Source organism: Falco biarmicus, chromosome 15 (genome assembly GCF_023638135.1).
Source record: "Falco biarmicus isolate bFalBia1 chromosome 15, bFalBia1.pri, whole genome shotgun sequence".
NCBI classification, from domain to species: domain Eukaryota; kingdom Metazoa; phylum Chordata; class Aves; order Falconiformes; family Falconidae; genus Falco; species Falco biarmicus.
The window spans coordinates 21195368-21211665 of NC_079302.1; the positions used below are offsets into that span (position 1 = coordinate 21195368).

Genomic DNA, 16298 nt, shown 5'->3' on the forward strand with positions numbered 1-16298 from the left:
AGAAAAAGGAAACACGTTTAATTAGTGTTTTCTGTAAAACTTTACAAATGTACAGCATAGTGCAAAAACGCAGTCTCAGCACGTCACCTTCAAGTGAAATTAACAATGTAAAAAGCCGAGGAACACAAGCTTGCTTCTTCACAGGAGTGGCTCTCAAATCCTGTTGTTCCTCTCTCGCCATCAAGCTCCAATCTCACATTTATAGTAGAGCAAAAAGCCTAAAGAAAAACCCCAGAACCATCTGAGTGGCTACTCGCAGCGAGTGCAGCCTGCCGCCTGGCCCTGTACAAAAGCTGCAGCCTGAGGTGGTGTCAGCTGGCTGAGCTGCACCTTTGTCAACTTGCAAGTAGTTCTCCTAAGATGGCTCATTTCTCAACCTCAACTAGACAATCCAGTAAGACACTGAAGCGTGTGCCGAACCTCAAGCATGTGATAGCCTTCCCAAAAATACAGGAAAACTACTCAGGAGCTTGACGTTAAACATGCGCTTAAATACCTTATTGGATCAATACATTCAGTGTTAACATTAAGGCAATCTAGCATACGAAGGTTCAGAGAAGTGTTGAACGAGGATAACATATGCTGTCTGGTGATAGGAAACCCCAGACAGTTTTCAGTTACCTCTGAGAAAAGTAAACAGAGCGCAACTCACTGGCTTTCCATCGCTGGAAATGACAACATACAGTGGCAAATGGGCTGATCTAGGCAAACTTTCTAAGCACAAATCTGTCAAAAAGGAAAACCTTGTCCGTGATACACTCGAGCACATCATCTAAATACCAGGCCAAGTCTAAATACATCATCTAGATACCAGGGGACTGCCAGAATTTTCCCTTAGTCCTGAACATGAAAACGGTGGCTGGAATTAATTCAGAAGCGCTTACAGCCTCGCTCCTGCAAAGACTGTGCCACCAAGGTGGTGACAGAGCTCCCAGCACACAGTAATTAGCGGGGGAAAAATGTGCTCAAAAGTGAATGTTTCTGAACTAACACATCTGTTCACATATTGATAAATGGATGGAGGAAAGGGCTGTGACAGGAAGGTCCATTTAAAACATGCTCATCTTGTTACGGAGAATTTGAGCCTGTGTTCATCTGATTGATTGACGATATTTTGGGGTGGATGCTGCTTGACCATTCAAGATGCTCAGAAATTCAGTTGAGAACGAAGAATCGCCATGGCAATGAAAGTGGGCAGAGCATTTCTTCAAATGATACTGGCACAGCTTACGCCGCCCTGTCTAAGCCCTTGGGAGGCCTGAGTTAGCTGAATTTCCTGCGTCTGTCTTACTGTGTTTGGGTAGCTTTCCTAAGGAAAAGCAACTCAATTAGAGGATACTGAGATAAATAATACATACTCATTAGAACTACAGCATAAAAAACAAAGCTCTGCTTTGTTGAGAAACTCAGTTGTCAGAAACCACATGGAAGAGAAAGATTAATTCAACCTTTGGAGGCTGGTCTCAGATGCACAAAGGACAGAGGAAAAAAATAGTGGGACATGGTGGACTAACCCTTCTGCCTCTCTCCTACACTGAGCAGCTGAGAGTCCTTCTAAAAAGGGGATCCAATCAATTAAACTGGTTCATCAGATGGTATACGTCCAACAGGCACATCTTCAGGGGAAATAGAACAGGTCAAGGCCAAGGAAAAAAGTCATTGGACTGGACAGGAAATACTTAGCCAGCACCACAACCCAGACAGCGCTCCCTTAGTCCTCTTTGCACACGGAAAATTCTGTGGACAGAAAAGTCTATCCTTTTTTTCCCTTTTTTTTTTTTAAGTACGGGGTGCCCTGCCTTTACGTTAGGGAAAATAGACTGGGCGGGGGGTGGGGGTGGGGAATCCCAAACAACAAACCCTCTCGACTCAGCATGGGATGTTTTGGGGTCTGTGATGGTCTGTAGCTCCCCTAGGAGCCAGTGGTCACTCGGAAAATGACCTTCTGCACACCCTGAGAGGTCTTCATTTTCCTACTCATCCTAGGAGGAAAAGGGAGAGGCACAAATACATCAAAACCAGATAATGGATAAAAGAATATTTTTAGAGCATTGACTGGCATAGAACTACTTTCCTATTTAAAAACCAGCATCCAGAAGGGTCAGGCATCTTAGCTAATCTGTGCTGCCCCAATAAAATCCAGCAGTTTGCTGTTGCAGACACTAGTCAGGATCACTTTATTTTATGAAGTCCCTGATGTACTTAAATTTTATTAGAAGATTTGAAATTGCTAAAAGCATTTTCAAGGAAAAAAAAAATCCTGCCAAGTTCCCACTCCCCATGGGAGCAAGCACCAGAAGCAGTATTTTGTTTTCAAACTGTTATCCTGGGCAAACACTGAAATCCAGGTGCAGGGGGGGTAAATGCAACAGCTACTGACTGTTTCCATCTACTCAAAGGGCACAAAAAGAAACTCTCTTGTGGATTTCTGAGTCACTTTTGTTTCTTTACATTCAAACCTGTGGATGCTTGGGTGGGTAGGAAGGAGATGATGTTTCTTGGAAGCTAAATCACTGGTTGTTGTCAGTTGAAGAGCTCAGGTTTAATGGGATATCCCCTTGGACACCCACAGAGGACAGGTAGGAAGCCAGATTTTCAGATGGAACGTAAAGCGATGAACTTTCAGGCAAGCTGATGACGTCATTTCCAAAGATTGACTGGCGATCAATGAGGAACTGCTGGGTGCTTTCAAGAATGACATCTTTCCCTAGGAATGCAAACGGACAAGACAAAACTCAGGTGTCTGGAAGGCAAGTTGCTAGACTTTAGGCATGTAGAAATGAAAAGTGGCAAATCCCCACTGTAACAGGAGGTAAGGGGCCTCACTCCAGGTGAAAAATGCTTGCAAACACTTGAGTCAAACGTGGACTCACTTAAAAGCCCATCCAAATCGATGGGAATGTCTGCAGGTTGCCAAGCTGGATTCTGCCTGAATGCTGAGGTGCCTCACAAGAAGCGAAGGAGGCGTGACCAAATGTTTGGAGACACTGAGAAGTAGCTAAGAGCAGTTTCTCCTCTCCTTCCCTCAAGAACTGTCTTTTTTGCTCATCTTTGCAGGTGACATCTCTCAGTTGCCCCATTATTCCAGCATCACACCACTGCATGGACCAGGAAGGCTTTGCAAACAGGGGATGCTCCTCTTGTGCCGTTCAGCTCCCCCCTGCTTAAGAATTCTCTCCAGTGTAGCTGGGCTTTTCATGCCTTTGATGCTCACACAAGATGCTGAGCTTAAGGTGGAAGCTGGGAGTCCTTGAGCAACACACAATACATCAAAACTCTGGGGTGGGCTCAGGTGGTTACCACACCAAACTAAGGCTCACAAAAGCTTCTCTTTCAAGTCTATCCTGGCTGAATACACACGAAAATAACAATACATAACTATTCCAAAACCAGGAAAACACTCCTAGATTCATAGCTAAGATAAATGACACACTTTATCATTGAGTCAGTGAGTGGGAGAAGATCAGCTGGGCAGTTTCCTTGAGGTCTGGTAGAAGGTCTGGGGAAACTGAGACGTAACGTTTGCCTCTGGCTGCTAGCACCCACCAGGTCCTGGAGAAACTGAGACATCACCTTTGCCACCTGCTAGCTGCCACCAGGTCACCTCCTCTGCAGCAGGAGCCGGAAGAGACACAGAACCTGTACAGTTCTTACCACCCCTACCCACCTAGATCCCCACATGGCTTTTGGGTGGCGATGAATAGGCAGAGAAGACGGTGGAGACACTGAAAGATATGATGTGGCCCCAAGCAGAAACAGAGGGAGTTCGATGGCATTTAAACCTCTGTGTATGCCTCATACTTTTCCCACTGTTTAGCAACTAGCTTAGCAGTTGTTGTGGAAACACTGCTGACTGACAGCCCTGAAAATAAAATAACAAACGTGTTTTTTTCCCTCAAAGTGGCAAATGGTCCAGACATTGCATCTAGCTTCTGATGGATGTGTTTAACACCTTCATTACATCCCCGTTCCCCAGTGCGGAAGGGATGCTGGCGCTCCTACCTGGGCAGGCGTTGTTAAACGGTGGGTTGAACACTTTTGAGGACAGCTCAGTTGCATTCTTCTCCAGATCCACTGTGAGTCGCTGCATCTTGATGCAAAAATATAAACTACAATGTACAATTATACAAAGACAGGGGAGCTTGTTAGAACTAGGCCGCTTCTGCAGATCAGTGCTTCATCAATGCTGCACAACATCCACCAGTAACGCAAGCGATCCTCCCTGCCCTGCCTCTCCTCCCAGCCTCACCTGCACTTTGCTAAATAACCAAAAGCAGGTGCTTAAGGGCAGATATGCCTGAAGGAGCGAGCTAAGGCAGATGTAAAACCCTGTTAGTGCTGGCTAATACTGTGTGAAGCCCACCTCACACGAGGAATCCAGGCTAATGTCACCGTGGCTGTCCCTGCCCAGCTACCGCTCAAAGCCAACCCACAGACCTCTGCTGTCGGCAACAAATACGAAAGGAGTTTTCTTTCCATTTGCCTTATGACTGTCTTTAAATTAAAACTAGCTTTTGCTTGCGTAGTGCTTCTAGGTGCGGAGTTGCTGCTGGTTATTACTTGTAGGCTTCTCTGTGCTCATGACTTTCTGTAGGATGAACAAGCCTAAGGGTACGGAACGAAGGGAGGGAAATTCAGGGGACTCAGGGACTGGACTATGGAACACCACAGCCTCCCCCTTGGCCTTTTCTCTCATGCAATCCTCTTTAAAAGAGACTGCCCCTTGCTTCCAAGACTTGCTAATGTTGCCTGTCCCTTCAGACGTTCTTCTTCCTAATACTCAGGAAGTGGAATTAGCTAGTAAATTCAAAATTACTAAACTAAAATCTAAGGAGGGATAGTGATATCCTGAAGAAGGCTTAGAGACCTTCCACACTTCATTAGAAGAGATTACACTTTTGTTTGCGCATCTGCAGAGATGGCAAAATCATCTAAGTCTTTTTCTGACATGGCTGGCAGCCAGGCTCTGAAAATTCACCATCACACATTTGCTTCACTGTTCATTAAATCACTATATGCATTTCAGAAATGTCTGTGCCGATGTCAATTCCAAATGAATACTGCCAAACAATTTCTCCTTGTTTCTTCTGCACAGGTATGCATGAACCTTTATTCTAATTGCATTGTGGTTTTACTGCTCCAGGGATGGCTGCACTTTATAAAGGCAAATTTATGAAATACGAGCTTTGGCACAAAGATACTTTATGCATCTATGGTTATTAGTATGACATGACATTCATGCTAAGAGAAATTTTAGAGTGGCCAGCTTCAACTAAAGACTCCAGGACACCAACAGATCTCTGAACAAGCTCTGGCTGAGTGGAGAAGACAGTCAAGAGTGGAAGATAACACTCTCTGCCTGCCCTCAGGAGTTATGTACTTGCTGTGCTTTACAGTACTCTCCCCTCTGGCTATCAACTAAGCATTCTTCAGTTAAGCACAAGCTCTGCTTCATAATTATATTGTTATTATCATTATCATATCTCAGAAATAGACATCTCTTACCGGGGACAGACTGGCTTCCATTTCAGTCAAATTCCACTCACTCAAAGATAAATTGGGATTAAAGACCTGTTGGGAGAAGAATACGATTAGGGCTCTGAAAGGTGCAATGGCTCGAGATACTCATATCCTCAGCTCTTTGCCTTGGCTGTCTGCTGGCCCATGGCAACTTCTGCCCATGCCTGTGCTGCGATGCATTCAGTGAAGCTGCAGCAAAGGCTGGTGTGTGTCGCTTTGCAGCACAGCCAGAAGAGCAGGGGCTCAGCTGTGGGCACTTGTGCTGACCTGCCTGCCAGTGGATACTGCTGTTGCCCAGTGCCACAGTCATGTCGTAAGCCACAGCAGCTGTTTGTGTCGCTGCACATGCAAGTCAAAGCCCTTTTTTGCTGCTTTCGGGTCCTAGGACACTTCCAGGTTCATATGGGTTTTTTAAAAGTATTCCAGAACAGGGTGGCAGAGGGCAGATTAGTGCTGCATCAGTGCCTTGATGGCAATTTCTTGAGAAGTCTGAGCAGCCTGGGAAAAGGAGCTGTTGACCTGGGGCACAGTTTTATGATTCATTCTCACTCTCGTGAGGTTCAGTTGCAGAGAGAGAGAAGTGTGTCAGTAACAGGAAAACACCTCCTAATGAGAAATAAGAAACAGAAACCAACCGAGTAAGTAATAGAGCAGGCTATTAGAAAAGCTTTCTGGAAAGTCAAAATCAATCACGGACACTCTGGAACTGGCTTTAAGATTGATTTTTTAAAATGATTTTTTGTTCCTGTTTGTCCATGCAATCTTACCACATGCCTGCACCTGAAGCACCTCCTCAAGGGAGCATATCTTTGACATATAGATTCTTTTCTTAGGTACAGAATTACATGATTATTGGCAAAAACCTTTCATATGCTAACGATATGTACAACGAGAGAGAGTGCAAAAGGGAGAAATAAACGAAATAAACAAACCTTCTGCACATGTACTTAAGAAAAAGGCCACCACCCACTTCTAAAGAAAAACTACCTGAGAACTGCAGGCAGATAAATATCTCAGCAGAGAGAGAATTTGGCATCGGCTACGCTTCCCAGAAAGTGAGGAACAGGGGAAAGCAGTAGAGCTAAACACAATGCAGGAGCATCTAAGATGCAGAATATGCAGAAAATAAACTAGCCCAGCCAAAGCAATTACCAAACTAGCTAGAGAGCCATATTAAACCTATTTTATGTATATGTGTTAGGTCTCCTGTTGATGTCTTTACCAAATGCACTGTGTTTTGTGCTCCTAGAAGTTCAAATGTGCATGTTTTCAGAAGAGGTGTAAAAAAGCATCACTGAAAGTCTGAAATCTTGCCAGTTCTTATGAAAAAGTCAAAACAGAGCCATGGCTCTACGGGCAGCATGGGACAGACCAAGTGCCACGCAAGAAGAAGCAGGCATGAGCCTGCCACTCACATCCAAGAGGCTGGCGGGCTCCAGGCCGTACTGCTGGCTCCGCAGCAGCAGCTGCAGCCCTTCCAAGCTCCAGTCGGTGCCCTCCAAGGGGTCTGAAATATCTGTTCTGAGAAAAGACAAGGGGAAATAGGGCCACGAATGAGACTTGCATGGATACAGACAGAAAGCAGGACTGAGCAGCCTTCCAACGTGAGGTTTACGCTTACATCCCGTTTTGAAAACCAGAAGTCCACTGTCAGCCTTGGGTTTATGCACTTGGTTTAATCCCAAAGTACAACCCAGCAGAGCACACAGGGGATGGAGCTGATGACAAAACAAGTGAGACTACTCCTCTCCTGTTGGGTTTGGGGGTGGGTAGTCTCTGCACATCTCCTCAAGACTGGGAAAATTAAAGCTTTCCTTAGAAGAAATCCTTCTAGAGAGGCACTGGGGATCCAGAACAGGCTGCATTCCCACCCTCTGGGGTCCAAGATGGCTGGATTACTATTAACTAATGGTTTTTAAAGGAGTGACTTTTGCCCGCAGGCTGCATTTATCAGAGGCATTCAGCTAAAGCAGCAACTGTGAGTCCCTGCTGTGCTTAATCCCCATAAAAGCTACCAAAATTTTTCTTAAAATCCAGAGTCTTAAAAGAAGGATGATTTTTCTTCTAGTAAAATGTTTTTAAGTAGCCAGTGGGTTCAGAAGGAGGAATTTGATTCTCTTTAAGGACCCAAAGGAAAATAGAAGCCTTTCTGCTAACGCTATTGCGTGTTTTGGGTGCCCCACCCCCAGGCTGCAGTTGCCATCAAGAATGAAATGTGCACTTCACCAACAAGCACGCCGCAGCCATGCTTTCCTCCTGCGGGTGACATCTGCCGTACACTCGCCCATGACATCGGTGCTTGTTGGGATCTCAGTCTCAGACCACGGCTCCAAAAATGCCCAAACCCAGGTAGCCCTGTGGCTGAGCCCAATGACACTGTGCTGACCCCCCTGGTGAGAGGACATCATCCTCTAGGTGACTGTCACAGGCAGGATACTTGTGACAGTCTTCAGAATAATGAAACTGGCTTCAGAATAATGAAACTTCCACCCCTCTGTAGAAGACTGCAGTGAACAGAACCTCCCAACTCCCCATCATCCCCTTGAGTGACCTCGCTTGCTATTTCATGATCTTAAAACATGATTTTCTACCCTTTCACAAAGCCTTGCTTTGGACCGACTAGCATTTTACTGAGCTGCTCTGGCTCGAGACAAGCACAGCAATGAAGCGAAGTTGCACGGGTTTTCGCTTTTAATCAGAGATGGGGAAGCTGGGATCTCTTGCAGTGTCAGCTCCCTGGTGCTGGGCATCCACAGAGCCCCTACCCCTGTGAACTGTCTCCTGGGCTTCAAGGGTCCTCTAAGGAGGTGCCCCAGGTACAGGAGGGAGCTCACCAGGCTGCGATGGGCGACGTTGCCCCTGGCTGATGGGAAGAGAGGGCCACAGCTCCCCCTCGCCCCCCTCACCTGTCCAGCAATGCCCTTCTGCCTCTTCTCTCGGAGGGTTGGGAGGTCCCCGGTGGGGCTGCACCACAGCTCCCTTTGCCTTCCAAAACAGACTGAACCATGGCCACCGGCAGCACGGGGGGCTCGGAGCAAGCCCGGCAGCCTGGCAGGGGCACGTCTGGCTCAGCGGTGGCTTTCACTCCGGGGCTGACCGGCTCTTCCTTGATCAGCATGAGGCACTTCTCCCTGTAGCAGAGACAGGACTTAGCACCAGCACCACACGCGCATCTGCTCCGCAAAGGCCTCACGCTAGCGGGAAGGGCAATAGCACAAGGGCTTGCTTCTGCTTCCCACCAAACTGCCCCGCAGGGTCTTTCCATTCCCCTACGCTGGCCAAAGAAATCAGCAACCCTGTTTTCTTTTCAGAAAGCTCCAGAAGCATGCTCAGCTGGGGTAGCTTCAGTCACTCCGTCAGTCATAGCTGTAATGAACTTGCCCCATTCGACTGTTTTGCAAATACAGAAAACACACTTCCACATGTCAGGCGTTCCTCAGATGAGTGTTAGGCTTGAGACAGGTTAAAGGGTCACCCGGCTGTGACAGGAAAGTCTCTGCCCTCGGGACAGGGATGGGATGGGTAAAACCTTCCTGTGCAGGAGTTAGGTCTGGACCAGCGAGCACTCTAGAGATCCCAATGGCACAGGTGAGGATGCTGTGGCCCTGCAGGATTTGGAACGGAAGCTACCAAGTTCTGACAGTCCCAGCCAGGTGTTTCACTTATTTGGAAGGAGAGGTTTGCCTTTTTCCAGTGGGAGAGGCACTCCACATTATTCCTAGACAGACATATGACATCAAAATTTTGAATAGTAGGATTTTGCATGTAAAAATCTACTTAAAGGAGATTTTAGAGCTCCCTGTGAACCTGCACAACTGGAGCCAAAGTGACAAAGGCAGGTAGGCACAGGGCACAGAAAGCCACACTGAAAAATATTATCTTACAACACTTCCAGACTAGCTTTGCTGCAAGACAACACGAGTGTGTCACACACAGGCGATGGTAGGGGCCACTATGACGTTCCTCTCAGATCAGCTCCTCATTGTGTGAATCCTAAACTCCCACCAGAAGCTCACGTTGATTTAGGAAGTACCACAGCCCTGAGCTCCTTCGGGCCGTGGCTGGCTCAGCTTCTCAAATCATGCAGACACAGCAGAGATCAGAGGCCACCAGATGGCACTCAGTAATTAGTAGAAATAAGCAACTTATCTTGAAGGTTATATTCAAATTTTTCTGCTTTAGAAATGGCTTCCTGGGCTGTTTTTTAATCTGGAGCACTTTAGGTGCTTCTAGCTAATTTTATGGCTATGGTTTCAATTATGAGGCAGATTTACAGTCAATTTCTAGAGTGTAACTGCTTTGCCTCTGTGCCTGAGAAACTCTTTCCATGATTCATCTGTCTACTTACTTTCCACTGACATAGTTGCAGCTACTCTGCTACTAGCCCTAAATACAGTGCATGTCTGTGGCAGGAAGAGATAAGCTTTGCAGTATCTCTGCATTCAGTTCTTCAGTTACTGGGACCTTTTCACAGAAAAGTTGTCAAACATCGGAAGTTGTTGTGATGCAACCTTTCTGTTCTCATTAGCAGAAAGATGTACATTTTGATCCTGTTTCTTCTTTGTCAAAGCCGAAAGGAAACTTTCTTCCTCTCTCAACAAACCAAACAAGTGCTAGTATCTCATTATTTGATAAAAGTCTGAGACAGCCCCTGTCTTGAGAACAAAACATAAAAAACCCATGGAATACTTCTCAAAGAGGTGAGTGGAAGTTCTCAGCATGAAACTCATGACTTTGTTTCAGCAGTTATGCTGTTGTTATCCCTCTCTAATTCCAATAATCTGACTCACATTGCAAACTGGAGAAAAAAAGATATTCCAGCCCACCATCTTTACAGAGATTTGCAAATCAGACAGAAGCTTTGGTGGAATTACAGCCAGGAAAAACTATTTTGAAGTTATGTGTGTCCATACCCAGCTCTCCCTGGTTTTAATCACAAACAGGTTTACCTGTCATTTTCGGGAGGGGACTGCATATTTATTATGTTGGAAGGTGATGCTTCAGTAACATCCGATATGATGGGTCCTCCAGCAATTGCAGGGCTGTTTAAGCAAGAAGCAGGTTCTGTCGATGGCTAAGAGGAAAGCAAAAATCATATGGATTTAGCCTTCTGAGGCTCAGAACAAGTCCAACGCCCTTTCTGAGATAGTTCTGGTTTATTTACTGTGCCCTTGAGTCTTCCTGGTACAGAAACCAAGAAAGCTTTTACCTGCTATGCAATATTATAATTTTCTCTGGTCTTTCCACCCACCACACAGAGGTGCAGGTGTAAAATAAGCACTCTGACTGAAGCATCAGCTACCGAGAAGTTTTATCATGTCCAACATTTTGCCTAGACTGCTCAGCTTCCTCTGGATCCCACACAGCCCAGCAGGGGACTACGGGTCTCTCATGCCAGCTCAAGTATTTTTAACTGCACGACATCATGCGTCTGGCGCTGCTTTAGGGGCTTAGGGTAGTGGGCATCCCTCACCAACTGCAAAGGTCTGGCTCTGGTCAGAAAGATCATAGTACCCCCTTCTAGAACGTACTTCTTCCCCTCTGCCTTTGAGGTGAGCCAGGCTGGGGTAAGAGCACGGAGGGTTTGGTGTGCGGGGTCTGCCCTCCAGCCCACAGCCGCCCACGTGAACTCAGCAGCATGAGCGCACGCGTGCACGCACCCCTCCCCGAGACAGGGGAGCCGAAGAAATAATAAATGTCACTCAGCTTTGCAAACTCTTCTTTGCTGCCAAACTCTTGCCAAACTCCTTACTCTGTAATCTGTATCATTGCTTCAAACGTTTTTCCACCCTGGCCGAAGAAAGCCCACAAAGCTCAGAGGCGGGCACAAACGTACCGACTGTATGAAATAGGGGTCGTGGAGGGGGTCCGCGGACAAATGCCGGCTGAACTTGGACACTTGTGGAGCTGAGATCCCGTTATCAAGCATCAGAGGTCTGTGAAGACAAACAGGTCTGTTTTCCCAGCACATACTGACCGGTTCCTGGATGTTCATACAGGAAACATCTCTCAGCCAAGGGCTCTTTTCCCCTGGGTACTCTGTCCTTCCTCAGCTGTAACGTGCTTTCTTGTCCAGTCTTATGGACAAGGAAGAAAAACAACAGTTTTGGAGGAGGTCGCTGTTAAAAAAAGGGCCTTTGCCGTATAGAGAGGGACGATCTAGGTTTTCCAGATCTTATTTGAAATATGCAAGTAAAATAACCAATGCATATTTTGAGTTTAACAAATTCAATTCATACTTTCTTCTAATCGCTCGTGTTTTCAAGCTCTTGGCTGGATCCTCAGCTTGTTTAACCTGGAGGTAGCCACGCTGCAATTATTAGTGCAGTATTGGGAGACAGTGCAATACTGGGAATCTGGCCTCAGCACCAGGTCCCACGTGCTCAGAGCCTCTCTGGCACAACCACCTCTGTCCATATCCCTGCCCAAAGGGAACCCCTGCCACCCAGCACCTAAGTAATAAAACGGAAGAAGACACAAAGCGGAGCAGAGCCTAAACTCATTGTATACGGGCTTTTGAGAAAGGACTGACAGGCTTTTACAGATGGTCACTGAGAAGAAGCAGCGGGTCTGTGTGCTGGGTCCTGTAGCAGGAGTGCTTTATGCTTAGTAAATGAAACCAAGAGAAAATGAGAAGGAGCCTCAAAATGGCATTGCCTTTCCACCAGGAAACTCCCTGGGTGGCAGGCCTTGGTTTTGTGATACGGTCCCAGAGAAGCTGGGAACTTCCTACACACCCACTATTGTTATGCTGTGATGATCCTATAAAACCGCCTAGCAAATCCCTCTTCTCCTCCCACTGTCCCGCAGTCATAAAAAGCATCCTCAGTGTTCATCTGGCGACAGGCACCAGGGAGAGCCAACAGTTTTTTCCACGGTAAGGTCTAACACCCTTGACAGAAGATAATTCCTAGCTCCCTTCATCCTACAGGCACTGGAGCTGGATATGTTGGTAGAAATTATAGGTTTGCTCAGACTCCAGTTAGATCCTGCAGTGAAGGGTATGCATGATACAGCAGGACACAGTGACCATGACCGTGGCGCCTGAGATTGCAGTGCTGCCTAACAGCTTGGTTAACAGCCTTTTTCTGTTCTATGACATTAACTAAAGACACAGAATAAAAAAGGACATTGGAATCGCCCTGACATGGACCTTGTCATGGCATAATCTACCCTTCAGTACACACTGAGAAATCACAGCCAGCCCAATAGTTATGAATTTATACATGTCCAGCGTTCTGCTCCAGCAGATGAACATCCCCATCCAACATTTCTTATCGAGGTAACTTTGGCGTCTAACCCATCTAACAGCCTCCCGGGGCAGACGTGCCTGTGGGACCTACAGACCTGCCCATGCTGTCCAAACCCACCCAGAGCCCCCCGCCAGCACTGGGGTTTAAACAAAAAAACCTGGGGTTTAAAAAAAACTTAGAGATGCAGATACAGACACGAGGGCTGAGGCTCCTCAAAGGCAGCCCTGTGTGTTTCTAAGGAAGCAGAAACTCAAACTAACATGCACCGCACTGTGCAAATTGCAGCCGGGCTGTACCAGTGTGATCCCTCTACATAAGGAGGTCGATACGGTTGCTGTGCAGATAGTTCTGTGCTCTTTCAGCACAGTTTCTCACTAATTATTTGCTTTTTTTCAAAAAGCAGCAGTCTAAACAACATTTTTTGGGCTGCAAAGCTTTTACAGGAGAGGCATGACCCTGACCATGGAAATGAGAGATCAGATCTGGCACCTCATCTCTCTGCTTCCCCACTCTGCTGGAGGAAAATTTCCCCACTCGTGAACCTCAGTGACCCGGAGCAGCAGACATCTTCCCCTTGAGCCTTCTTCTTCGCTACCGTTCTCCTTGCGGTGCTTTTCCCTTCCAAAAGGCTCAGCAGTGGGGCAGGCAGAGGTAAGCGTGCCCAGCTGCTTCTACAGGTTACGGGCTCCTTCCTTCAGTCCTGTGTTTCCTTCACAAGCCTCACAAGAGGAGTCAGCCAAGGACAAGGACACTTGAAAGAAAATCAACTCCCTGGTGCAGCCGTTCTTGGGAAGGCTGGCTCCTTGCTCTGAGGGCACGGGGAAGCTTCTGAGTTGCCAAAGGCCACAAGGTAACACAGGTGGGAACTGGAGGCAGGTCCCTGCCCTCATCCTGAGCCACAAAGGCAAATCCCTCTCGGTAGCCCCTCTGGCCTCTTTAGATCACAAGCACCACAGGGCAAGAAATGCACGGCTGCTCTCCTGGAAGGCACTAAGCTTCCTGATTCAGGCTCCTCTCACTTGCCTTGAAAGGCTAATTTATGACTTTAAAGATACCCCTAAGCTAAAAATCTTTCTCCGCGTTCCTCTCGGTAAGTCCTGCAGGCTACACATGCCACCAAACCTGTGTTGGATACACACCGCATGCGGTGGCTGCAGGTCCAACTAAAGACGTCTGTGGGCTGGCTGGAGCCAGCCCTCCTCCTGCTGATGCTAAGTGGGAAGACTGGAAGGTGTGGGACTGGTGGGGTCCTGCCCTTTACCCTCCCACTAGTTAGCATTCCCATCTCCCATCGCGCGCTCCGTGTTCCCCAAATAAAGGTCACAAGCTGACACGGTGCTTCTCTAAAGACCACTGAATGGGGCATGTCAGCAGGTCTGACTCGGCAGTTCAGCCCATTCATTTCCCATCACCATGGTGCCCTGGTCCGGTGACCGCCCGCCTGGGCGAGCTGAGCTTGTGCTTTTAGTGAGGGGGCAGCATTATGCACCCGTGAGCGTGTGTGCACCACACAAGGGCACTTACAGCTTCCTCTTTATCCCAGTGCCGCCGGGGCTTGATTGGAGCTGGCCGAACAGAAACTGAATCAGCTGTCAGGAGAGATCAAAATCCGGTGTTAATCAGCAGAGTGATTCAGCACTCCCTGCCCTCGCAGCCATTTCGCTCTCACGCGTTCCTCCCTCCCGCCACCACCCCGAAGCTGGGAGCGGCCACGAAATCAGGGAGCCAAACTGCCTGGCCCGTCGGAGCCAGAAACAGGACTAAACCCCCAAGGACCCAGGTGACCCGCCTGGCTTTCAAGAAATGCAGCCGGGTGCCTGCTTCGTGCAAAGGCCACGGGATGCACGTGCTCAGCGCTTGCTCGCTCCGCTTCTCTGCCTGCAGGACTCCAGCTAGCCCTCTGAAACCCAGGGATCTGCCTGTGAAGCAATGCATGCAAGCATCCCTAGGCCTGGAGTTGGACTTGGCCTCTGTAAAAGTCTTGAGAGACCTTTGAAAGAGGCTTTTATAAAGCCTGACAAAGATTTTGCAAGGGAAGGAGACCAACTCCCAGGGGAGCCCCCGGCTGGAGGGCTTAACTCTCTCAGTGGAGCTTGTCAGCCCTGTGAAATGCGGTGTTGATGTAACAGGGCACTGAAAAGGGTGCAGCATGGCTTTGGAGAGCATCACTTAGCAACGTATTCCCAGGTCAGCTCGAGCCCAATGCTCTGCTTAGACCTCCAGACAAAGAGAGCATTATTATCCTTATATATCAAGCTGTCTCATACTTGTTGCCCAACATAACAAAACAGAGTTGCATAAATGCCTCTACAATGAGCGGTGGGGCTGCTGCAGCCTCAGAGCTGGAGGAAGGCTTGATAGCCTCATGCGTTTCTATCCAGTCCTATGACTGTGCTGCCATGTGAGGGTCAGAACGTGGCTCTCGGGGACTGGGAAACGTGACGGGCTCAGTCACGTCAGGACCAGCTGGGAATCACTGGAGAGGCCTTTTCCAGTACTGGTTATGCTAGATTTTAAGGCAGCCACCTGCTCCTTCAGTCTACAAGGCTGTACAGCAATTCCTCAACAGCACCAGTATCACCAGAAAACGTAACGGTAGCTGGAGGTGCCACTGAGGAAAGGCTGGCCTGTTCTGCTGCCTGCAGGCTCCTCTCTTGTAGAGAGGAAAGAGGAAAGTTTTGGGAAGGCCAAAGGCACCGGTACAACCAGAACACAGCTCATACGGGGCAACTAGTGAGAGTAGTGCTCTCTTGCTCAGGACTTTGGCAGAACAGTGGTTTCTAACGTCACAGCAAGGACTGGCAGGGTAATTAAAATCTTTCGCTCCAGGGCATCATCTGTGCTTTGTTAATGACCACTTTCCATAGGACACATAAGAGCATCACACCATTTCAGAAAGAGGGAAAATAAATATACTGTGATATCAGAGTATGGAGAAGATTATGGGACAAGGGGGGGGGGGGGGGGGGGGGAAACAAAAAACCCCAACCAAAACAGAGGAGGAGATATATACCATGCAGCACAAGTGAGTTTGGAGTTTATGTGAGCCACTACCTTGTTGATCACTTTCTGTTGCTGGGAGTGGTTCTGCCGGAGAGAAACAACTTCCCGCCAAAGAACTTCATTTTGCCTGAAAGCAAAACAGAAACTTTCCATGAGCACAGAAGCTGCCCAGCAGCCCGGGGTGCTGCTGGGAGCCTGCCTCGCTTTGCTCTGTTTGAGTGTCCCAAACGGGGTCACACAACTGATTTCCTTAGTTTTCCTTTGACCTCAACAGAGCTAGAGACCAAAGCATGGAGGAAAAACAAAAGAAGAGAAACCGAGATGTACAGAGGAGAGTAATAAGAGGACACATGTGGTTAGTTTTCATGGAAAATCGGGGCCAAACACAGAGTTTCAGCAAGGCCTGCTTGAATGATCACCAAGACTGGTGGTGCCAAGCAAGCCCAGCCTCTCCACAACTGCCCCCAGCACCACTGAAGACCCGGAGATCCTAGGGACAGAGATCCTGTGTATCCTGCCTGC

At 47.8% G+C, this 16298-nt stretch overlaps 1 protein-coding gene across 1 annotated transcript in view; it reads right to left on the reverse strand.

The window, feature by feature from the left end:
• HSF4 (heat shock transcription factor 4) overlaps positions 1-16298 on the reverse strand; it is a 24974-nt gene continuing 8676 nt past the window's right edge. The window contains exons 5-13 of the mRNA XM_056361131.1: positions 15828-15903; positions 14298-14362; positions 11357-11456; positions 10470-10594; positions 8427-8651; positions 6936-7041; positions 5506-5571; positions 4003-4090; positions 1-2707 (exon numbers count right to left, since the gene is read on the reverse strand). Coding sequence (XP_056217106.1) covers positions 2511-2707; positions 4003-4090; positions 5506-5571; positions 6936-7041; positions 8427-8651; positions 10470-10594; positions 11357-11456; positions 14298-14362; positions 15828-15903 — 1048 coding nt within the window. The 3' untranslated portion in view covers positions 1-2510. The remainder of the gene's footprint in view (positions 2708-4002; positions 4091-5505; positions 5572-6935; positions 7042-8426; positions 8652-10469; positions 10595-11356; positions 11457-14297; positions 14363-15827; positions 15904-16298) is intronic.